The sequence below is a fragment of the Ornithorhynchus anatinus genome, chromosome 5 (genome assembly GCF_004115215.2).
Source record: "Ornithorhynchus anatinus isolate Pmale09 chromosome 5, mOrnAna1.pri.v4, whole genome shotgun sequence".
In the NCBI taxonomy this organism is placed as follows: domain Eukaryota; kingdom Metazoa; phylum Chordata; class Mammalia; order Monotremata; family Ornithorhynchidae; genus Ornithorhynchus; species Ornithorhynchus anatinus.
In genome coordinates this window covers 37,725,343-37,748,938 of record NC_041732.1, presented here as the reverse complement: position 1 = coordinate 37,748,938, position 23,596 = coordinate 37,725,343, and the positions used below count along the sequence as shown (strand labels likewise).

Genomic DNA, 23,596 nt, shown 5'->3' with positions numbered 1-23,596 from the left:
AGGTAATAATCAATCAATCAATCATATTTATTGAGTGCTTACTGTGTGGAGAACACTTACTTGGTGCTGAAGAGAGAACAATATAACAGAGTTGGTAAACATATTCCCTGCCCACAAGGAGCTTACAATAATAATAATAATAATAATTGTGGTATTTGTTAAGCACCTACTCTGTGCCAAGCACTGTTCTAAACACTGGGATAGATACAGAGTAATCAGATCGTTCACAGTCCCTGTCCCACATGGGGCTCACAGTCTTAATCAGTTATAATCAAAGTTCTCCAAAGTTCTAACATTGAGAGAGGCAGTTTAAATCCCCAGTGGCTCTGCCCACATAGGGCTTGTCAAGAACAGGAGTCCTGCGGGTAGCAGTGGGGAAGTTGGCAGGGGTTACCTACCGGTGGCTTTGCTTGGCAGTCTGGTGGGAAGAGAGGTCAAGGACTGCACCTTTTCCTTATGACTAATTTTAGCTTCCTGATTCCCTCCAGCCCTGACTCGCTCTCTCTCTCTATCCCTCCCTCCCTCAAGGACTGTCAGGTTGCCATTGTTTTTACAAGATGTTCTTCTCCTTGACTCTATTTATTGCCATCGTTCTTGTCTGTCCGCCTCCCCCAATTAGACTGTAAGCCCGTCAAACGGCAGGGACTGTCTCTATCTGTTGCCGACTTGTTCATTCCAAGCGCTTAGTACAGTGCTCTGCACATAGTAAGCGCTCAATAAATACTATTGAATGAATGAATGAATGAATGTGGAGCACTCAGCGGAGGAAGACCAACTTGCGCGTGATCCAGAAGACTTTTTTTCCTGAAAGTTTACTGTCCCCTTTATCCCGTTGCTTCTGAAAAAGGCTGGGATCAGTCCGGGCTTTAATTTAAAAAAATAAATAGAAGTATCCGATCCTCTTAGGCTCTGTTCTCCTCAGAGCCTGAAAAAAAAAGGTATGGACCTGAGATCCTGAGATAACTCTACTTCATTCATTCATTCAATCGTATTTATTGAGCGCTTACTGTGTGCAGAGCACTGTACTAAGCGCTTCTCTGAGTTAAGCCAGGGGTCCAGATCCAAACAGGTGTTCAAGGGAGAGGAGATGGAGGGACAAGCTCCTCTCTAGACTATGAGCTTGTTATGGGCAGGAATGTGTCTGTTGTTATACTGTGTTCTCCCAAGCGCTTAGTACACTGCTTTGCACATAGTAAGCACTCAATAAATACGATTGAATGAATGAATGAAACACCTCTGTTCAGCAGGAGGGCAAGAAACTCAGAAAATGGGGCTTAATTATTTTGAATACAGTGCAACTTTTTTGTAATGAACTCCTTTATAACACCTCTGAAATAATGTTTCTTCCCCCTCACTGGTTATGGCAACCATAAGTTATAGCCCTTTTATTTACAACAATATTCGCTTCAAAAGATGTCCCTGCAAATATATCCAATATAATAAAATCAGGAAAATCTGACTGCTTCCCATATAAGCGGTTTTACTGCTCAATGTGTGCCACACTTGATTATCAGTCAACTGGTCTCGACTTCTGCATTTCCATTTTGGAAAAAGATAAGTAAATGATTCCACAAACAAATGGAGGAAAAAACCTTAAAACTTTGGGGCCAGGGATAGGAGAGCGGGGAACAGATCAAGAGGGCAGTCTAAGTCACTGTGGTGTTGAAAGTACAGTATTCCCAGGCTGAGATTTTAAGAAAAGGGCAAATCTAACGGGAATATCTGGAACGAGTAGGATCGTGCATAAGGGAGCTGGTCAGCAGCTTCCAAGCAGACCCTGGGAAAGAGCGCTTTAAAGAAACAGTACGAAAGAAAGATTAAATCCCATGAAGATCGAAGTCCATCACCCCTAGTTATTCCAAATTCAACTACCGATTTACAAAGCAAGGGTGTGTACTGGCTGCTAGACACTTCTGCCCGTGCATCAGTTTCTGATCAAGAAACGCTGGACTTCGATTCCCCCAGGAGAGGCTGAAATGCGGCACTTTGAGGTGCCTGGGTGAAATGGGGGTCTGTGGAAGAGATCAGCTCTCGAAGCTTGGGAGAATGAGAAAAGTTAAGAGTGTGCTACAGAGAGGAAAAGAGAAGGGGAGAAGGAACGAGAGAAAAATTCCCAAAAGGGGACACGGTCTCCCGGAGGTAACCTTCAGAGGAGAACAGACAGCGGGCTGGGGAAATGTCCGGCAGAGAGAGGGAGAGGAGGGCGGCACCCCGAGGAGCATCTGCTTCTGGCCTGGTGTTTCCTCGGATTTGGGAGCGGGCTTCCTCGGCTCCCGGCCGAGGGAAGAGATTCGCGAATGAGCCCGAAATTTGGGGAAGCTCCTGCTCCCGGAGGAAGAGCAGATCGGACCCTGGATCCAGGAACCCTTCCTCTTCCCTCCCCCAGGGCCATAGGCGGGAGGGAAAATAATAACAATACTTGTGGTATTTATTAAGCGCTTACTTTGTACCAGGCACTGTACTAAGCGCTGGGGTGCATACAAGCGAATCGGGTTGGACACAGTCCCTGCCCTCCATGAGGCTCCCAGTCTCATTCCCATTTTACAGAGAAGGTAACTGAGGCGCAGAGAAGTGAAGCGACTCGCCCAAGGTCACGCAGCGGGGAAGTGGCAGAGCTGACACTGAACCCATGACCTGGGTCTGGGAGTCAGAAGACCGGTTTTAATCCAGGCTCCGCCACAAATCTGCTGTGTGATCTTGGGGTAAATCGCTTGACTTCTCTGGGCCTCAGTTACCTCATCTGTAAAATGGGGATTGAGACTGTGAGCCCCACGTGGGACAATCCCTTTTGCTTGTATCCTCCCCCCAGAGTTTAGCCCAGTCCTGGGCCTATAGTAAGCGCTTAAGAAATACGACAATTATTATTATTATGACCTTCTGCCTCCCAGGCCTTTGCTGTCTCCACTAAGCCATGCTACTTCTCTAAGGAAGGTCGGGGGTCGGGGAAGGGGGTGGGGGCGGTGAGAGGGCCTGGAGCCGCGGACAAAGAGCCGAGGTGAAGCAGGGGCGGAGCATCGGCCGCTCCGGATCTGGTGAGCGGAATAGCCGAGCCCCCCCGTCCGCCACACCCTTCTTCCTCCCCGGACACCCCCCCCCCACCCCCACCCGAGGCGCGCCTGGACAATTGGCCCCTGCCCCTTTAAGCGTCGCCACTCCTCCCGGGAGCCGGACACCCGTGGGGAAAGTAGGCAGGGAGCTCCGGGCCCCCCAAGTCGTCCGGGGGAGATGGGGCAAGCGCCGGGGAGCCGCTCCCGAGGTCCGCCACCCCAGCTCCGGAGCTGAGGGAGAGAGCCGGTCCTGCCCCCGAGTTGGTCCTGCCCGGAGCCGACCCTGCCCGGAGCCGGTCCTGCCCAGAGCCGGTCCTGCCCCCGAGCTGGTCCTGCCCGGAGCTGGTCCTGCTCCCAAGCTCGTCCTGCCCGGAGCTGGTCCTGCCCAGAGCTGGTCCTGCCCCTGAGCTGGTCCTGCCCTGAGCCGGCCCTGGCCCGGAGCTGGTCCTGCCCCCAAGCTCGTCCTGCCCGGAGCTGGTCCTGCCCGGAGCTGGTCCTGCCGGGAGCCGGTCCTGCCCCGAGCCAGCCCTGCCCCTGAGCTGGTCCTACCCCCAAGCTCGTCCTGCCCGGAGCCAGCCCTGCCCGGAGGCGGTCCCGCCCCCGAGCCGGTCCTGCCCGATCCGATCCCGCCCCCGAGCCGGTCCTGCCCCGCGGCAGGCCCCGCCGGCCGACCCCACGCGCGACCGGGAATGGCCCCGTGGTCGGCCAGGAACGTCTCCCTGGCCGGATGGCCGGAGCCTCCCCCGGCGCCCGGGACGGCGGCCGCCAACGCCAGCGGGCCGGCCGGGGCGCCCTGGGCGGCGGCGGCCGGGACGCTGCTGGCCCTGGCCGTGCTGGCCACGGTGGGCGGCAACCTGCTGGTCATCGTGGCCATCGCCCGGACCCCGCGGCTGCAGACCATGACCAACGTGTTCGTCACCTCGCTGGCGGCCGCCGACCTGGTGGTGGGGCTCCTGGTGGTGCCCCCGGGGGCCACCCTGGCGCTGACGGGCCACTGGCCCCTGGGCGCCACGGGCTGCGAGCTGTGGACCTCGGTGGACGTGCTGTGCGTCACGGCCAGCATCGAGACCCTCTGCGCCCTGGCCGTGGACCGCTACCTGGCCGTCACGGCCCCGCTGCGCTACGGGGCCCTGGTCACCAAGCGGCGAGCCCGGGCGGCCGTGGGCCTGGTGTGGGCCGTGTCCGCCGCCGTGTCCTTCGCGCCCATCATGAGCCAGTGGTGGCGGGCGGGCGCCGACGCCGAGGCCCAGCGCTGCCACGCCAACCCGCGCTGCTGCGCCTTCGCCGCCAACCTGCCCTACGCGCTGCTCTCCTCCTCCGTGTCCTTCTACCTGCCGCTGCTCGTCATGCTCTTCGTCTACGCGCGCGTCTTCGCCGTGGCCACACGACAGCTGCGCCTGCTGCGCCGGGAGCGGACGCGCTTCCCTCCCGGGCCGCCCGCGGGGACCCCCGACGGGACCGGCTCTCCTCGCTCCGCCCCGGGCTCCTGCCCCGGCTCCGCTCCTGGGTCCCGTCCTAGGTCCCGTCCCGGCTCCGCTCCTGCGTCCTGCCCCGGCTCCGGTCTTGGGGCCGGTCCCGGGCCCGGCCTTGGGTCCTGCCCCGGCCCCGGTCTTGGGGCCGGTCCTGGGTCCTCTCCTGCGTCCTGCTGCGGCTCCGCTCCTGGGTCCGGTCCTGGGTCCTGCCTCGGCTCTGGTCCTGGGTCCGCTCCTGCGTTCTGCCCCGGCTCTGGTCCTGGGTCCGGTCCTGGGTCCTCTCCTGCGTCCTGCCCCGGCTCCACTCCTAGGTCCGGTCCTGGGTCCGGTCCTGGGTCCGGTCCTGGGTCCTCTCCTGCATCCTGCCCCGGCTCCACTCCTGGGTCCGGTCCTGGCCCTGGTCCTGGGTCCTGCCCCGGCTCTGGTCCCGGGTCCGCTCCTGCCTTCTGCCCTGGGTCCGGTCCTGGGTCCGGTCCTGGGTCCTCTCCTGCATCCTGCCCCGGCTCCACTCCTGGGTCCGGTCCTGGCCCCGGTCCTGGGTCCTGCCCCGGCTCTGGTCCCGGGTCCGCTCCTGCCTTCTGCCCCGGCTTCGGGCCTGGGTCCGGTCCTGAGTCCGGTCCTGGGTCCTACCCCGGCTCTGGTCCTGGGTCCGCTCCTGGATCCGGTCCTGGGTCCTGCCCCGGCTCTGGTCTCGGGTCCGGTCCTGAGTCCTTCCCCGGGTCCAGGCCTAGGTCCGGTCCCGGGTCCGGTCCCGGGTCCGTCGCCCGCCGTCCCGCCCGCCTGCTGCCCCTCCGGGAGCACCGCGCCCTGCGCACCCTCGGGCTCATCATGGGCACGTTCACCCTCTGCTGGCTGCCCTTCTTCGTGGCCAACGTGGCCCGTGCCCTCGGGGGGCCCTCGCTCGTGCCCGGCCGGGCCTTCCTCGCCCTCAACTGGCTGGGCTATGCCAACTCCGCCTTCAACCCGCTCATCTACTGCCGCAGCGCGGATTTCCGCAGCGCCTTCCGCCGCCTGCTCTGCCGCTGCCACCGCCGCCTGCGCCCCCCGTCCTGCCCCCCGTCCTGCCCCCCGCCCCTCGACGGGTAGGTGCCCGGAGCGCCCAGCGGGAGGGCGAGGGGCGCTGACTCGTCTGCTGGGATACCTTGGGCCACTCGCTTCCCTCCTCTGGGCCTCGGTGACCTCACCTGGAAAATGGAGGTGGAGATCGGGAGCCCCTCGTGGGACGGGTACTGCGCCCAACTCCGTCTGCTTCTCTCCATCCTAGCGCTGAGTACGGTGCCTGGCACATAGCCCTGTGGCCTAGTGGAAAGAGCACTAGACCCGGGAGTCAGAAGGTCACGGCTTCTAATCAGCGAGGCTTGGTGGAGAGAGCCTGGGCTTGGGAGTCAGAGGTCATGGGTTCTAATCTCGACTCTGCCACTTGGCAACTGTGTGACTTTGGGCAAGTCACTTCACTTCTCTGTGCCTCAGAGACCTCGTCTGTAAGATGGGGTTGAAGACGGTGAGCCCCAAGTGGGACAACCTAATAACCTTGTACCTATCCCAGCGCTTAGAACAGTGGTTGGCACTTAGTAAGCGCTTAACAAATACCAACATTATTAATCCCAGCTCTGCCACTTGTCTGCTGTGTGACCTTGACAAATCACTTCACTTCTCCGTGCCCCAGTCCCCTCATCTGTCAGATGGAGATTAAGACTGTGAGCCCCCTGTGGGACAAGGACTGTGTCTGGCCCGATTATCTGTGTCTACCCCAGTGCTTAGAATAGTGTCTGGGGCATAGTAAGTGTTTAACAAACAGCGCTGAGAACTGTGCTTGGAACAGAGTAAGAGCTTAACTAATACCATCATTATTATCATTAGTAAATACCGTCATCATTATTACTATTATGGGGGCGAGGCCAGGGTCAGGGTGCTAGTCCCGGGCGGAGAGGGGGTGGAACAGGGAAGGGCAGGACGGGGAGGACCCCTGGGAGGCCTTGGGCGGACCCAGTCCCCAGCATTAGGGCAGCAGGCCCCCTCTGGGTCTCTTATCAGGCCCTGGGGGAGTGTGACCCTGGTCCTTGGTCATCCCCCAACACACATACCCATACACAGACCCGATCCGGGCCCTGCTGCCCACACCTTTTTTTCTATTTTCTTTTTTCTGGTATTTAGTAAGCGCTCACTATGCGCCAAGCACTGTTCTAAGTGCCGGGACAGGTACAAGTTAACCAGGTTGGGCGCAGTCCCCGTCCCCCATGGGGCTCCCAGTAAAAATCAAGCTCAGGGCCCCGGGACCCTCCATGGGAAGGGACGGGCACGGAAATGGGGGGGCGGGGCTCACACTCAGCCCCCCGCCCGCTTCTCTGAAGGTTTGGGGGCGTCGAAAGAGCGGAGCCACCGCCCGCGTGACGGAAGGACCGGCGCCGGGAGCCCGTGAGTCGGGGGCGGGGAAGCGTTTCGCCTGTACTCAGCGCTCATCTTTCAGTACACCTGCACTCCCAGGCCCCTCTTCACTTTTCGGGGCTCCCTCTCACCACCTCTCCCGAACTCTGCTCCTTCGCCTCTCACTCACCCACCCCTCTCAGCTCCTCCTCTCGCCGTTCCAGTCCTGAGTCCGCCTGCTTAATAATCGTCGAATTGGTTAAGCGCTTACTGTGTGACGCACGCTGTAATAAGCGCTGGGGTGGAAGAATGTGGAGCCCTATGAGGGACAGGGACCGCGACCAACCGGATTTGCTTGTATCCACTCCAGGGCTGAGTACAATGCCCGGCACATATAGTAAGCGCTTAACAAATACCATTATTATTTTTTTTTATGATTACGGTGCCTGGCAAGTAGTAAGCGCTTAACAAATGCCATTATCATTACTATTTTTATTATTACAGTGTCTGGCACATAGTAAGCGCTTAACAAATACCATCATTATGATTATTTTTATTATTATAGTATCTGACACATACTAAGCACTTAACCAACACCAGAATTGTTATTATTATTACAAGCAAATCGGGTTGGACACGGTCCCTGTCCCATATCGGGCTGAGTCTCAATCCTCATTTTACAGATGAGGTCATTGAGGCACAGGGAAGTGAACTGGCAGAGCTGGGATCAGAACCCCACAGTCTTCTGAATCTCAGGCCTGTGATCTAGCCACTGTGTCATGCTGCTTCTCGTGCTGTTCTCCCCTTCTTGCCCCAGGCTTAAGGGTCTCGAGACTGTGAGCTCATTGTGGGCAGGGAATGTGTCTGTTAATAAATAATAATAATAATAGCAATGGTATTTGTTAAGTGCTTACTATGTGCCAAGCACTGTTCTAAGCACTGGGGTAGACACAAGGTAACCAGGTTGTCCCACGTGGGGCTCACAGTCTCAATCTCCATTTTACAGAAGGAGTAACTGAGGCACAGAGAAGTTCATTCATTCAATCATTCAATAGTATTTATTGAGCGCTTACTATGTGCAGAGAACTGTACTAAGCACTTGGAATGTACAATTCGGCAACAGAGACAATCCCTGCCCGATGACGGGCTCACGGTCTGAACGGGGGAGACAGACAGCAAAGCAAAACTGAACAAAACAAAAACAAGACAACATCATCAAGATAAATAGAATCAAGGGGATGTACACCTCATTAACAAAATAAATAGGGTAATAAATAATATATACTAATGAGTACAGTGCTGAGGGCAGGGGAAAAGGGAAGAGCAGAGGGTGGGGGGGAAAGGGGAGTAGAGGGAAGGAGGACTCAGTCTGGGAAGTCCTCTTGGAGGAGGTGAGCTCTAAGTAGGGCTTTGAAGAGGGTAAGAGAGTTAGTTTGGTGGACTTGAGGAGGGAGGGCATTCCAGGACAGCGGGAGGACGTGGGCCAGGGGTGGACAGTGGGATAGGCGTGAATGGGGGACAGTGAGGAGGTGAGTGGCAGAGGAGCAGAGTGTACGGGGTTGGCAGTAGAAAGAGAGAAGGGAGGTGAGGTAGGAGGGGACAAGGTGATGGAGAGCTGTGAAGCCAAGAGTGAGGAGTTTTTGTTTGGTGCGAAGGTTGATAGGCAACTACTGGAGGTTTTTGAGGAGGGGAGTGACATGCCCAGAGCGTTTCTGTAGGAAGATAATCCAGGCAGTGGAATGAAGAATAGACTGGATTGGGGAGAGACAGGAGGAAAGGAGATCCGAGAGGAGGCTGACACAATAATCCAGTCGGGATATTATGAGAGCTTGTACCAGCACTGCAGTTGTTTGGATGGAGAGGAAAGGGCGGATCTTGGCGATATTGTAAAGGTGATACCGGCAGGTGTTGATGACAGATTGTATGTGTGGGGTGAATGAGAGAGCTGAGTCAAGGATGACACCAAGGTTGCGGGACTGTGAGACAGGAAGGATGGTCGTGCCATCCACAGTGACAGGGACGTCAGGGAGAGGACAGGGCTTGGGAGGGAAGATAAGGAGCTCAGTTTTAGAAGTTAAGTGACTTGCTCAAGGTCACATGGCAGAGAAGTGGCAGAGCCGGAATTGGAACCCACGTCCTCTACTCCCAAGTGTTCTTGCCACTAGGACATGCTGCTTCTTTAATTGTGGTAATTTGTAAAGTGCTTACTAAGTGCCAAACACTGTTTTAAGTGCTGGGGTAGATACAAGGTAATCAGGTTGTCCCACTTGGGGCTCACAGTCTTAATCTCCATTTTACAGATGAGGAAACTGAGACACAGAGAAGTTAAATGGCTTGCCCAAGGTCACACAGCAGATAAGTAGCAGAGCCAGGATTAGAACCCACATCCTCTGACTCCCAAGCCTGTGCTCTTTCCACTAAGCCACACCGTTTTAGCCTACTATGTGCCAGGCACTGTATTAAGCCCTGGGGTGGATACAAGGCAATTGGGTCGATCACAGTCTCTGTCTCACATGGGGCTCACGGTCTCAATACCCATTTTCTAGATGAGGTCACTGAGGCCCAGAGAAGTGAAGTGACTTGCCCCGGGTCACACAGCAGACAAGTGGCGGAGCCACTTGAACTCGAACCCATGACCTCCTGACTCCCAGGCCCGACCTCTTTCCACTAGGGCATTGTACTCTCCTAAGCGCTTAGTACAGTGCTTTACACACGGTGAGCACTCAATAAACGCAGTTGATTGAACGAATGAATGTCTCTGTCTTTCAGGACTATGGAGACCGCCTTGGCTGCAAGCGGACAGAACCTGCTGTCACTCCGGAAACACGTCGACCTAGACCCCTGGAGCATTTCCAGAACCCATCCGGGATGTGTCCCGGGCCATGTGGGTGTGCCATCTGGGCCCTCCGTGCTGTGGGCTCCTTCAGCATCAGCTCCGTCGGCTGGCTGTGCCCACTGAGGCGCCTGAGAGGAGAGCTCCCGCCAGGACCCTTAGGGGCAGCTCTGGGAGATTGGGATCTCTCACCAGTTCTGATGTTTGTGCTGGGAGCTCTTCATAACAATCCCAGGGTCTCCCCTGAATGGGGCAGAGGTCCTAAACGGGAATCCAATCGGACCACCACTACCTCAACTTCTGGGCGCTCCAGCTCAGCTATACCTCCCTGATGGGATACCTAGGAACTATGCATCCTTTCTCTTGTTTCTTATCTCCTCTTGCTTACCTTCAGGTTTCCTTTTCTCCCTGTCCATCTGGAGGAGCAGATATATTCTAGGTGGGTGCTCCCTTCTCTCTCTCTCTCTCTCTCTCTCTCTGTGCTCCTTGATTAGATCTTGTTCAAGTTCCTTCTGCTTCCCAGACCTTCCTACCTGTAGTATTTATTAAGCGCTTACTAGGTGCAGACCATTTTACTTAGCATTTAGGAAAGTATAATGCAACAGAGTTGGTAGATGACATTCCTGCCCACAAGGAGCTAAAAGTCTACAGGAGGAGAAAGACATTAAAATAACTTACAGATGGAGGAAAATTATGGCTGGGGAAACCCTGGAAGATGGGCTTTGGGAAAGTTCAAAGATTAGGTCCTGCTCCTGATTTTCTCACTTTGCCAGTGGTGACTCATTTTCCCCATCTATAGAATAGAGATGACCTTATCTACCTCACAGTGGTCCCCTAATCTGCTCAAGCTTCTGGGGTGGTAGAAGAGTGAGCCGTTAAGAATGATCTTTTGAAAAATCAGAGAATAAATCAAATCAGTGAAAACTCTTGTTCAACTACCTGCCTCTCCTTTCCCTCTTTTCAGTGTTAACTTTGTAATAGAGATGTACTGAGGCTGTGTGAAGCACTGGCACAAATTAAGCCGTCTATTTCCTTCTTTTACTTTACCCCTCCAACTGTGTTTCTCATTCCCTTCTCCAGTGTTGGCCTCTATTGGTTCCTTTCTTGAAAGCTTTATCATCAGGTGAAACAGGAAACTGTGATGTGGGCTGGAGGATCTCCATAAATAAGTGCCTGCTTTCTTCTATTCCTCCCATTTCTCACCTTGTACTATAAGGCCACGTGGCTAGATGTAAATAGAATCATTCTGCCTTGAGGGAACTATAGTTTAGTTCGGAAGGGGTATAGCTGGGCTTATGCTCAGGGCGTGTGCTGACTCCCACACTGTGAGCCGCAGTGTGTACTTGCCACACACAGGTGTGGCATGTAAGGAACCAGGTCTGTACAATGCTGCACTGAAGTGTGTGTGTGTGTGTGTGTGTGTGTGTGTGCGTGTGTGGCTGGGGGCATAGTGCATTTTCTTGTTGAGCCAACGAGAGATGTCTTGGGTGAAAATTTATTGTAATGTTTTTCATCTTTCCTCCCTGCCTCACCTCTCATCCCCTCAAAAAATGCCTTCAGTAATTTCCATTCTCTTCTAGAAAGTAAAGTGATTTTTAAAACACATGTTTGATGGAAATTATTTAAAGAAATAACTCAGGTAACCCCTTGGGTCAGCGTTCCTGTGGAAAGACAATTTTTGAAACAGTCCTGTTTTCTGTGTTCTTTTTTGTGTGTGCTAGTTTTATCCAGATTAATTTTCAGGACAAGCTTGCTGCATTCTCCTGTTGAGCTTTTCCGCATCAGTGGGACAGTGTTCTGCACATAGTAAGCGCTCAATAAATACTTTTGAATGAATGAATGAATGAATTAGGGTAGTTTAGTATTTCCCCTCATAGGGATGACAACCCTAGGAAACTAGGTTTTTATTCACAGGGGCATTTCCTCCCAGGGATAATTTGTCTCTTTTTTATAGAGAGCAGCCCACCATCCTTAACATACTGCAAGACTTCCTGGCAAGACCTGAGCAAGTCTGCCTTTGAAGTGGCTATTCCTGGAGGAGGAATTCTTTAAGGCTCCCTGGGGCCTGCACCCTAGGCTCGGAGAAGCAAGTAGCTTTGTCACCTTTGGGAGTAGGAAAAGAGTGACTTGGGCAGCAATGCTGCTGCCGTTCCTCCAGCCCTCCATGCCAGCTGTCAGGTTCAGACTCGAGTGTTTAGACTTGCGTGGGTGCTGTGGACTCCATCTGGGGATTGTTACCATTGCTTCTGACAGCCGGAGAGGCAGCAGCTCCAAGCATTTCCCCAGTAACCCAGAGCTTGGCCGCCGGCAGAAGGAGATTTACAGTCCTGGGCAGGGAGGAGGCATCTTTGAAAAGTGGAAGACAAACAATGACCCACTGAATAGGGAGATGTGAAGACTTGCAGGCTGACTGGGAAGAGGCCACAAAACCCCAGAGGCTGCCAAGATTGAGCAAGCCGAAGATGTGCTGAGCCCGGCACTAGTGTTGGGGGTGACTGGGAATGGGGGGGGAAGCCCAGGGTCAAAGGGCGAGGAGGGATATTTTTCCAAAGGGTCTTTGTGCAGCAGGAGGGATTGGTGAGAAGTCCAAGGCCTGATTAAGTAGCCTGGGGAGGGGGAAGTCGGTTGGAAAACTTGGGAATTGAGAATCAGCTTTCCTTAGAGCTGGGTGTTACAACTAGCCCTTTGCTGACACTCATGGGGAGGGGCTCCAAGTCCTACTGGGAGCCTTGTGTGAACTGGAACGTTATCTTCATTTTGTGGAAAGAGCAGTTATGGACTAGAATCTAGTTCTTTGATCACACACTTCTCTGGAGCACAGTTTTAACTTTTGTAAAAGACCTCTAGCAACAGAACAAACCTACTGGGGACTCAGAAGCAAGATTCCAGTACTGGGCACCCCTCTTCATAGCCTAGAGATGTCACACAATAATAATAATGATGGTATTTGTTAAGTGTTTACTATGTGCTAAGTACTGTTTTAAGCACTGGGGTAGATACAAGTCCCACGTGGGGGTCAAGGTCTTAATCCCCATTTTACAGATGAGGTAACTGAGGCACAGAGAAGTTAAGCGACTTGCCCAAAGTCACACAGCTGACATGGTTCAGCAGGGTGGGAGGAGGGGAAACATAAAGTGCAAGGAATTCCTGGGGCTGGAGGCTCTAGGGGTAGAGCATGGTCAGCCGGGACTTTCTAAACTACTTAACCCAATGCTCCAAGTCATGAATCCAGAGATCTGTGTGCTTTTGGAGTTACACTGAAAAATCCTTTGGATTAGGGGTCCAGTCATAGTCCTTCGTACCCCGCCCTCCTCCCCAGGTCCTGTGCAGCTACCCTGGCTAACCCCAGTGATAGTTCTGCAGCTGGCTCATCCTTTACCCCACTCTCAAGGCCTTATCGAAGGTGGGGAGAACCATTTTGCTCAATTCTCTGAACCACCGAGCCCTCCAGGGTGTGAAGTTAACACCAGTTAGAAGGTGGTGCTCTAAACTCCAGCTATCTCTCCCTTAAGCTCCCAAAGCAAGCCCAGTACTCTCCTCCTGGCGCAAAGGGGAAGTGACAACTGAGCAATAAATAGGTGGAGGCTATCCTAGTGCAGCTTCCCTGTCAGCTGAAGCAGGATGTTGCATTACTTTTTATGGATTTAGTGGTTCCACTTTCAGGACAAAATCTGAATACACGGGACAAAGTGTTCCTGTCCAGTGTATTTCATGCGTCTCCAGCCCTGTTGGAACATCCATAATAATAATAATAATAATGGTATTTGTTAAGGGCTTACTACATGTCAAGTCTTGTACTAAGCACTAAGGTAGACACAAGATACTCAGGTTGGACACAGGCTATGTCCCATATGGGCTTACAATCTGAGAAGGAGTGAGGACAGGTATTGAATCTCAACTTTGCCGATGAGAAAACTGAGGCACATGCCCATGAACACACAACAGGCAAGTGACGGAGATAGGTTTAGAACTCGGTTCCTTTGACTCTCAGGCCCCTGTTTTTTCCCCACTAGGTCATGCTGCTTCTCATAGGCTCCTTTCCAGAAGACCTCATGCAGGTCTTTCTCTCAGACAGACTTAGAAACAGAGCCTTTGCCCAGGCCTCCCATTTTTGGGGAATTGTTGATTGCCATGTACTCCATGCCTTGCTCATGCCTCCTAGGAAATGCAGGAGGGCAAGGCATCCTGCTGCTTCCACTTTGGTTTCCAAATTGGCTGCAAAACCTAAACTTTAGAAAAATGAAGGCACACACACACAAAGCATAGCCCAAATATTTGCTTGGCAGGGTGCCCCAAATGAAATAATGTCACTGGCATCCCTAACAGTGAAAAAATAAAACAGGGAGATCATTCAGAAATGAGAGATAAGGCACTTTCCCAGAGTGGGTGCAAGTCATCACATACACATTCTGATTGCTCTGTTGAGGTCACTTTATAATGATGGTATTTATTTAGAGTTTACTATATACCAAAGAAGATCATCTGTTCAGTCACTGTCCCTTTCCCACAAATGGGTTTTAGTCTAAGAGAATGGAAGGATAGGTATTCTATCCCCTATTTTACAGATGAAATAGCTGAGGCACAGAGAGGTTAAGTGACTTACCCACAGTTGCACAGCAAGCCTCTGGCAGAAGTGGGATTAGAAACTGAGTCTACCGGTTTCCAATTCCATATTCTTTCTATTAGACCATGCAGTAAGCCTTTTCTGGGACTCAACCCTGTCCCATCTCAGCTTCTAGGGGAAGCCACTACATCCTTTTTCCTAGTACTACTTGGGTATGGGGAGAAGCAAGAAAGCCCAGGCAGCTGTAGTTGACCTTTTCTACTCTAGAAGTTTCTGCCAATTGAGGAGAACAGAACGTGGTCTTATTCTTCACCTTTATCCTTCTCGTCTTCTCCCTCTAGGCTGTGAGCTCCTCCTAGGCAGGGAATGTGTCTGCCAATTCTATTGTATTGTGCTTATCCAAGTGCTTAGCACAGTGATGTACATACAGTAAGCGCTCAATAAATATGATTGACTGATAGGCCCAGCACCTCGCCCAAATTAGCTTCTTACTTTTCTTGGCACTTGACCCAGGAAACTTCTCCACACCTGATTACCAGTATTCAGCAGTCAGGCTGCAAATTCTGTAATGATTCCCACTTAAATTGGGTTGCTCTTAGAGGCTGTAGAGAGCTCTGGATCCTGAGGAGTGAGTGTTTTCTGGGGGTGGGGATAAGTGTGTGCACTTGTTCCTCTTTAGTCAGCCTAGTCTGTTGGGGTTGAGCTATGAGGGATAGCTTTTTTTTCTTTTGCATTATGTGGTGTGTTGTTTCCAGGAAAAGGCTAGCCCTGATGATGCCATCTCATTTATTTTGTGCAGTGGGGTGGATGCTGAAGTGATAGGCACTTAGAGGTGGGACCTTCTGTTCTTTATTTGTCCTGGAAGAGGTCCAGCTCACCCCTCGTTGTAGCCTCGGGGGTGTTGGAAACCAGAAGGAGCTGGGAGACATACTTTCTCAGCACTACTCCTTCTGATCCTGGTCCCGGAAGTCCTGCGGCTACGAGGGAGGGTTGAGGCTCGGTACCAATTTAAATCCTGGAAGCCTTACTCTTGTGTCCCCAGGGGCTCCTCCCCTTGGCTCTCCCTTTGGGTATGCTTGGCTTCCTATTCCAGTTCCCCGGGGTGAAGGAGCACTGGAGAGATTTTTTCCTCTGACCCAGCTGCACTTGTGCTTCTGCAAAGGGAACTGGCAGCTGCTGGCTCTCTTCTGAGGTTCTAACCTCTCATCATTAGTGCTGCCCAGTGAATCCCTCGAGGCTTGGCTCGAGGCTAAGCTGCCAGCGGGAGCCATGGGGCTGCAGCCTAGGTTTGTCTTTTGGCTTGTAGGGGCCTGAGCTCTGTCTGTGACAGAATGGAATCCCCTGTGCTAAGCCTGTGCTCTGAAGATGAGCAGCCTAGTGTTCAGCTGTGGGGTAAGGAAGGGGCTGCAGCTTCCTAACTCTGTTGTGTTGGTTTAGCATGTCTCCCAACCCTTACAGAACTAGGGCTTTTCTGGGTTTTTCAGGGATTTGGGAGGGGTGACTGTGCAAACTGGGGAGCAAAGAGACCCCTCTATACCTCTGCTGTAGAACAAACACTTACTGTGGGACCCTAAGCAAGTCAGGTTGCCTCTCTGTGCCTCAGTCTTCTCCCTATAAAGCTGTGAGAGTGACTAAGCTAGGTCTACCTCCCAGAGTTCTTGAGAGCGAATGCAGAGATATGTAATAGAGAAATCAATCAATGGTATTTTTTGAGCACTGTGTGCAGAGCACTCTACTAAATGCAGACTGCTTGGAAGAAGCTGGTGAGTCCTGGATCCTGACTCCTCCAATCCAAACTCTAGACTCCTCCCTAGGGAACATGAAGCCAATTATAACCCTACTCTGCTTTTGTATTTTCATCCTCCATAACCAGGCTACAGTAGCCTCCTCTAACTGCCTAGGTCTTTTATATGATATTTTATAAGTGCTTATTATGTGCTAGGCACCATACTAAATGCTGGGGTAGATACAAGCTTATCAAGATCAACACAGACTATGTCCCACTTGGGGCTCATTTTACAGATGATGTAACTGAGGCACAGAGAAGTGAAATGATTTACCCAAGGTCAAATGGCAGACAAATGGTGGGGTCAGGATTAGAACTCACGTCTTTCTGACCCCCAAGCCCATACTCTATCCATCAAGCCACACTGCTTCTCTAGGCATGCCTCTCAGGGTAGTACACTCCATTCTGGAATGGATGGAAGAGTCCATTCCCAAATCCTTCAGTGGATTTCTGGTGGAGGGTGGCGGCGAAGGGTGGCATGGAGGGGCTCTAAATATTATAGACACCAGAAGAAATGATTTCCAGAGAAACTCCATATTTCTATGATTTTATTTATCTTGATAATATCTACGCCAGAATACTTGTTTTGTTCTGTTTTGCTCTGCTGTCTGTCTCCCCCGGTTAGACTGTGAGCCCGTCACTGGGCAGGGATTGTCTCTAACTGTTGCCGAATTGTATATTCCAAGTGCTTAGTACAGTGCTCTGCACATAGTAAGTGCTCAATAAATACAATTGAATGAATGAATCCTGGAGTGGAGGGGAACTAATCAGAAGTGCTTAGGTCTGAGAAGAGCTTCCTCCCACACTTTGTTTCTGCAGGCTGTGAGCTGAGCAGCAGCAATAGGAGCTATGTCTTCACAGCAGCAGAAGATCTCCTGGAGCACCTGCTTAAGCTGAAGACGGTAAGAGCAGCCCTGTGTCCATGGGCATGTGGCCCTCTCTACCACTCCTTAGGGTGTTACACTGGAAGGGGAGGAGAGGTGGTATGGGCAGGGAATGTGTCTACCAACTCTGTTGTTTTGTACTCTCTCAAGCACTTAGTACAGTGTTCTGCACATGGTAAGTGCTCAATAAATACCATTGATTGTATATTTTCAATGTAGTGGCAGCTCTGCTTTTTGAGCTAGACTTTGAGACTTGACAAGACCAGAGTGTTTTCTGTCAGGGCTGTAAAGACCCCAGATAATGAATTTCTGGCTTTTTCAAGGCTGTCCTCTCCCTGTCCTTGTAGTCTTCTTTTCATTTTGAGTATGGGCAAAAAGTTGCCAGCAAGAGTCAAATCACTTTATTTATTATGGTATTTAAGTGTTTACTGTAGGTCAGACCCTGTTCTATGTGCTGGAATAGATACAAGTTAATCAGGTTGGACACAGTTCCTATTTCACATGGGGCTCACAGTCCAAGTGTATTCAGATTAAGTTCCCAGGTCCCATTCCCTGTTCATTTATGCACTTTCCGTTACAGCAAAGGCCAATTATTTTCAATATGTAGCTACCCTTCAGGTTCAACAACTTTGCTAATGATGGTAAGGTCTCACTCTTAATACTAACACAATCTTGATTTTTGTATAGTGATTTAATTCCCAACACCCTCACATTACTTGGCTCATTTTTGTCCTGACAACCAACAACCCTGTGAGGAAGGTAGAAAGGCAGGAGTTATTATTCCCCACTTTGCAGATGAGGAAACTGAAGTACGGAGAGGTTACGTGACTCACCTGTGGTCCCACTTTTAAGCCTGGTAGTGGAGAGCAGTCTTGAACCTGGGCCCTGTGGCTTCCATGATGCAAGTGTAACTGAAAAGACGGCTTAAAGACCAACAATCCAGTCTACATCACACCCCTTCATGGCAGTCTTGTATTTCCCGACAATACCTCAAATTTAACATGTCCAAAGCAGAACTCATCTTCCCACGCAAACCCTGTCCTCCCCTTGACTTGCCCATCATTGTAGGCAGCACCACCATCCTCTCTGTCTCACAACCCACAACCTTTGCATTATTTTCAACTCATCTCTCTCATTCAACCCATATATTCACTTTTTTTTTTTACCAAATCCTTTCAGTTCAACATTTACAACATCGCTAAAATCCACCCTTTCCTCTCCATCCAAACTGCTATCACATGAATTCAAGCACTAATCCTATCCTGTGTCAACTACTGCACCAGCCTCCTAGCTGACCTCCCTGCCTCTCCCCAACTTCAGTCCATACTTGACTCTACTGCTCAGGTCACTTTTCTACAAAAACATTCAATTCATTCATTCAATAGTATGTACTATAGTACAATAGTATGTACTGAATGCTTACTTTGTGCAGAGCACTGAACTAAGTGCTTGGAATGTCCAATGTGGCAACAGAGACAATCCCTGCCCAGAGGAGCAGCGTGGCTCAGTGGAAAGAGCCCGGGCTTTGGAGTCAGAGGTCATGAGTTCGAATCCCAGCTCTGCCACTTGTCAGCTGTGTGACTGTGGGCGAGTCACTTAACTTCTCTGGGCCTCAGTTACCTCATCTGTAAAATGGGGATTAAGACTGTGAGCCCCACGTGGGACATCCTGATTCCCCTGTGTCTACCCCAGCGCTTAGAACAGTGCTCGGCACATAGTAAGCGCTTAACAAATACCAACATTATTATTATTATTAATAACGGGCTCATGGTCTAAACAGGGGAGACAGACAGCAAGGCAAAAGAGAACAAAACAAGAGAAGGCAACATCATCAAGCACTTCCAAGACTCGGTCCTGTCAGGCTGCCGGGTCCTGGGGGGAGGGCGGGGATCGAGTTTCCTGACTCTCTTGTCTTCTCCTGAGCATTTAGATCACTGTCCTCGGGACCTTGCAGAGAGAGGAGGAATCTTGGTCTGGATTCAGGAGGATCAGGGTCATTTCCTCACTCCCTGTGGCCCCGGCACTCTTGAGGTTGAACTGGGCCTCGGAAGCGTCCAGTAGAGGCCCCACGAGGTCCCAGGAGCTCTCGATCAGCGGCGATCTGGGAGACGCACTGTTGGTGGGCAAGTTAAGGGCCCCGCTGCCCAATTCATGTTTTCCCACCCCTCAAGAACTTCCACCGGTTTCCCACCGGCCTCCACATCAAACAAAAACTACTTACCAATGGCTTTAAAGCACTTAATCACCTTGCCTCCTCCTACTTCACCTCGCTACTCTCCTACTACAACCCGCCCCACACACTTCATTTCCCTAATGCTTTCTCACTGTAAGTTGATCTTGTCTATTTAGCCGTTGACCTCTTGCCCATGTCCTGCCTCTGGCCTGGAACGCCCTACCTCTTCATATCTGACAATTACACTCTCCTGCCTTCAAAGCCTTATTGAAGGCACATCTCCTAAGAGAGGCCTTCCCTAAGTAAGCCCTCTTTTCCTCTTCTCCCACTCCCTTCTCTGTCACCCTGACTTGCTCCCTTTATTCATCCTTCCGCTCAGCTCCACAACACTTAGGTATTTTTCTGTAATTTTATTTATATTAATACCTGTCTCCCTCTCTAGACCATAAGCTCGTGTGAGCAGGGAATATGACTGTTATAGTGTTGTACTGTACTCTCCCAACCAATTGGTACCGTGCTCCGTACACAGTATGTGCCCAATAAATACAGTTGACTGACTGAGTTGCTCCTTCCTACATTACTTCCCTGATTTCTTGCTACAACCCATCCCCTACACTTTGCTCCTCTAATGCCAACCTACTCACTCGTCTATGTGGCCACTGCCCCTTGCCCTTGTCCTGCCACTAGCCTGGAACTCACTCCCACTTCATATCCAACAGACATTCACTCTGTCCACTTCTAAAGCCTTATTAAAAGCACATCTCTTTTCCCACTCCTTTCTGGGTCACTCTGGCACTTTGATTTGTACCCTTAATTCACCCCATTAAGCCCCATAGTACTTACACACATATCAGTAATTTATTTGATTATATTAACATCTGTTTCCCACTCTAAACCTCTAGCTCACTGTGGGCAGAGAATGTGCCTGCCAACTAAGTTATATTGTACTCCTTAGTACAATATAGTGCTTTAGTATGGTGCTTTGCACACAGTAAGCACTCAAACATGAATGTTTGATCCCTTATTCCACTATCATTTAGGGTCTGATATCATTTTCAATTCTGCATCATATTGATATTCTCCTCATAGCCAAGGTGCTACCATATTTCTCAAAGGCAGCCTCCTAACCGGCTACTCGTAGCAGTCATCCTTGTTTGTAGTACCTCCTCCATTTTAGCTCACTATAGAGTAACAAAAGTTTGGTATCCTGCCATTTTTGTTCTCTTCACATGCTGTGCTAGTTAGTTAAGACTCTGAAAGTCATGCTTTTATCTTGACCCATGCATGATTAGAAATTGTTGGTAGCAGAATTTGGTATCACCACTTCACTCACTAGCTTATTCATATGGGACGCTGGGTGTGGAACACTGTCCTAACAGAGTGGGACTAGCTCTCTGAAGCAAATGCATGGGTGGAGTTTGGTTGGGATTACAAAGGATTCCGTATTTCATTCTCCACCTACTGCTAAAGCGGCTGCCATCCTCAAATCCGCTACCGTCCATCATGGGTTTCTAGAGGAGAAACAGGGCTGGGAGGTAGTACAAGGAAGTTAGAGGCAAAGTGCAGAGATGAGTTCGATATTTCTCTGCCTAAGCATTGTTTCCCTTCTTTAAGTCAGAACCGGGCAGAAATGCATCTTCATGTTTTTGTTTTTGTTTGATGGTATTAAGGGTTTACTATGTGCCAGGCACTGTTTTAAGCACAGGGGAAGATACAAGTTAATTAGGTTGGACACAGTCCATTTGCCCTATGGGGCCAATAGTCTTAATCCCTATTTTACAGGTGAGGTAACAGAGGAATTAGGTGACTTGCCCACAGTCACACAGCAAGGTGGTGGAGCCGGGATTAGAGCCCAGGTCCTCTGACTACCTGGTCCATGCTTTTTCCAATAGGTGACACTATTTCTGGATTGAGTGACTCAGAATGAAAAGTTGGCCTCCATGAGATGCTCCCTGATCTGTCCTGCCTACAGAAGCATCTAGAGGCAAATGGCTCCAACTAGCCCATTACCTCAAACTGTTATGATTGGAGCAAAAGCAGCAAAGAAATGTATGAACGGTTCTTTGCACCATGGCAGACTCAAGACTCTCCGATCCCCACAATTCCGGTGGACTGTCAGGGTGGTGGGCACTCCCTGGGATTAGCAAATTTGCTGAGCCAGCGGGAACCTGCTGCTATTCTCTTATCTTTCTTCTCTCCCCATTTGCACACTTGAGACTTTATTTAAAACTTCACCCACCCCAGCAGACCAGATTGCAAATGGATGGGTTCCTTTTCAGGTGGGCTCCAGGGCCTGTCCCTGTCAGAAGCTGAGGGGGCTGCTCTCTCTGCAGATCTGCTTAAGTGTGGCCACTGATGACCAGCTGACCGTGGTGGCTGCCACTTCTAAGAATGTCTATGGAAGTCTGACGCCAGTCCCGATCGCCAGTCTTCGGTCCTCAGTTCTGCCCATGGTAATAATGGGGAAGAGAATAGAGCTGTGTTCCTGTGTGGGTGGAGGTGAGGCTTAACTGGATGCCAAAGCTCAGAGTTAGAAATAGCTTCTAGAGGGGGCTTAGAATGTATCTTTCTTCTCCTCTCTAGCCGAATTGAAGAGTCGGGGTTGACCTCAGAAGACCCAACAAGGTCGAGATTCAGTCAATCAATCGTATTTATTGCTTACTGTGTGCAGGGCATTTTATTAAGTGCTTGGGAGAGTACAGTGTAACAGAGTTAGTAGATGTGTTCCAAGCCTACAATGAGCTAAAAATCCAGAAGGGGATAAAGACATTAATATAAATAAATTATAGATATATAATATAGATTACATTATTATTATTACAATATTACAATAATTATAGATATACATCTGTATATAAGTGCTGTGGGGCTGAGGGAAGGGTGAATAAAGAGAGCAAATCCAAGTGCAAAGGTGACGCAGAAGGGAGTGGAAGAAGAGGAAATGAGGGCTTAGTTAGGGATGGCCTCTTGGAGAAGATGTACCTTTAATAAGGCTCTGTGTGAGGAGAGTCGGATATGGAAAGGAAGGGCATTCCAGGCCAGAGGCAGGATGTGGGTGGGAGATGAGTGGCGAGATAATAACAATAATAATAATAATGTTGGTATTTGTTAAGCATTTACTATGTGCCAAGCACTGTTCTAAGCGCTGGGGGAGATACAGGGTAATCAGGTTGTCTCACATGAGGCTCACAGTTAATCCCCATTTTACAGATGAGGTAACTGAGGCACAGAGAAGTTAAGTGACTTGCCCACAGATAGTGGGTTGGCATTAGAGGTCCGAAGTGTGCAGGCTGGGTGGTAGGAGAACAGTGAGGTCAAATAGAAGGGGCAAAGTGATTGAGAGCTTTAAAGTCGATAGTAAGCTGTTTCTGTTTGTTGCAGAGGTGAATGGACAACCCGTGAAGGTTCTTGTGGAGTGGAGAAACGTGGATGGAACATTTTTGTAGAGAAATTATTTAGGCAGCAGAGTGAAGTATGACCTGGAGTGGGGAGAGACAGAAGGCAGGGAGACTCAGGGAATGGACATCCAGATCTCCTCTGAAATGGCCTGGGTCACTGGCACAGCATGCCCATGGACCTTCTACTCTGCTTGCAGATCAGCCTGGCTGGCCTGGAGTTTGTCCCACCTGTCACCTTTGTGCTGCTGTCAGGTTCAGGTCCTGTCTACATCAGCGGGCTGCACTTGGCCTGTAAGTGATACCATCTCTGTTGTCCTTAGCTGGGTCGTTCTCCCTTCCCATAGACTTCCCAAGGGCAGGGCCACAGAGTCTGGAGGAGGTGTGGCTTAAGTTCTTCCTCCTCACTGCACAAGCAATCTCCCCCCGCTGGGGCCACAGTCTTTGCCTGAGTCTTTTCTTGGTCCTGCAGCAAGTTGTTTGGAAGGCCCTGGGTCTTCAGTCCCAATATCAGTCAGAAGTCTGCATGGCCGATTTACTTAGGTGGAATTATCTGATTGCTTGCTAATGGTTCTTCACCGAGGCATTGCAGAAATCAGTCTAACTTCTGAGACTCACTAATTCTCACTGGGTGAGGCTGAAAATCCCCTATGGTTTAAGAAGTGCACTCTATTTGTCCCACTTTGTTTTCCTCAGGACCTGGTGAGGAAACTCCTTGACACTGGCTTTAAAATTTTCAGTCTGCTTGCCCCCTCCTACCTTTCTTAGCTGATATCCTACTACAACCTATCCCATACATTTCACTCTTCCATCACCAGCTTGCTCCTTGGGCCTCTATCTCATCTATCTCACCACCAATCCCTTTCCCACATATTCCCTCCCTCTTCATATATGCCAGTCCACTGCTCTACTCACCATCAAAATGCATCTCCTCCAAGAGGCCTTCCCGGATTAACCCCTCTTTTCTCCTATTCTCTTTCCCTTCTGCATCACCTATTCACTTAGCTCCATACCCTTTAAGCTCTTGATTTTCACTCCACAGACCTATTCACGTATCTGTAATTTATTTGTTAGCTTG

At 50.7% G+C, this 23,596-nt stretch overlaps 2 protein-coding genes across 2 annotated transcripts; both read left to right on the top strand.

Moving 5' to 3' along the window:
* Positions 1–3,736: 3,736 nt before the first annotated feature.
* ADRB3 (adrenoceptor beta 3) lies at positions 3,737–13,944 on the top strand. The gene is made up of 5 exons (XM_039912206.1): positions 3,737–4,554; positions 5,251–5,601; positions 9,653–9,767; positions 13,730–13,774; positions 13,879–13,944. Exons 1-5 carry the CDS (start codon positions 3,737–3,739, stop codon positions 13,942–13,944), a joined length of 1,395 nt encoding a protein of 464 aa, XP_039768140.1.
* Positions 13,945–15,611: 1,667 nt separating this feature from the next.
* LOC107547780 (nucleoplasmin) lies at positions 15,612–23,580 on the top strand. The gene is made up of 5 exons (XM_039912205.1): positions 15,612–15,672; positions 16,886–16,968; positions 21,457–21,576; positions 22,719–22,812; positions 23,561–23,580. Exons 1-5 carry the CDS (start codon positions 15,612–15,614, stop codon positions 23,578–23,580), a joined length of 378 nt encoding a protein of 125 aa, XP_039768139.1.
* Positions 23,581–23,596: the final 16 nt, after the last annotated feature.

Bases quoted from the DNA above. Each gene is read 5' to 3' on its own strand.
- ADRB3 (XM_039912206.1), top strand. From the start codon at position 3,737: ATGGCCCCGTGGTCGGCCAGGAACGTCTCCCTGGCCGGATGGCCGGAG. The intron at 4,555-5,250 runs GTCCCGTCCTAG...GTCCAGGCCTAG, and splicing joins TGCCCCGGCTCCGCTCCTGG to GTCCGGTCCCGGGTCCGGTC. The intron at 5,602-9,652 runs GTAGGTGCCCGG...TCTGTCTTTCAG, and splicing joins TGCCCCCCGCCCCTCGACGG to GACTATGGAGACCGCCTTGG.
- LOC107547780 (XM_039912205.1), top strand. From the start codon at position 15,612: ATGGAATCCCCTGTGCTAAGCCTGTGCTCTGAAGATGAGCAGCCTAGT. The intron at 15,673-16,885 runs GTAAGGAAGGGG...TTGTTTCTGCAG, and splicing joins GCCTAGTGTTCAGCTGTGGG to GCTGTGAGCTGAGCAGCAGC. The intron at 16,969-21,456 runs GTAAGAGCAGCC...CTCTCTCTGCAG, and splicing joins ACCTGCTTAAGCTGAAGACG to ATCTGCTTAAGTGTGGCCAC.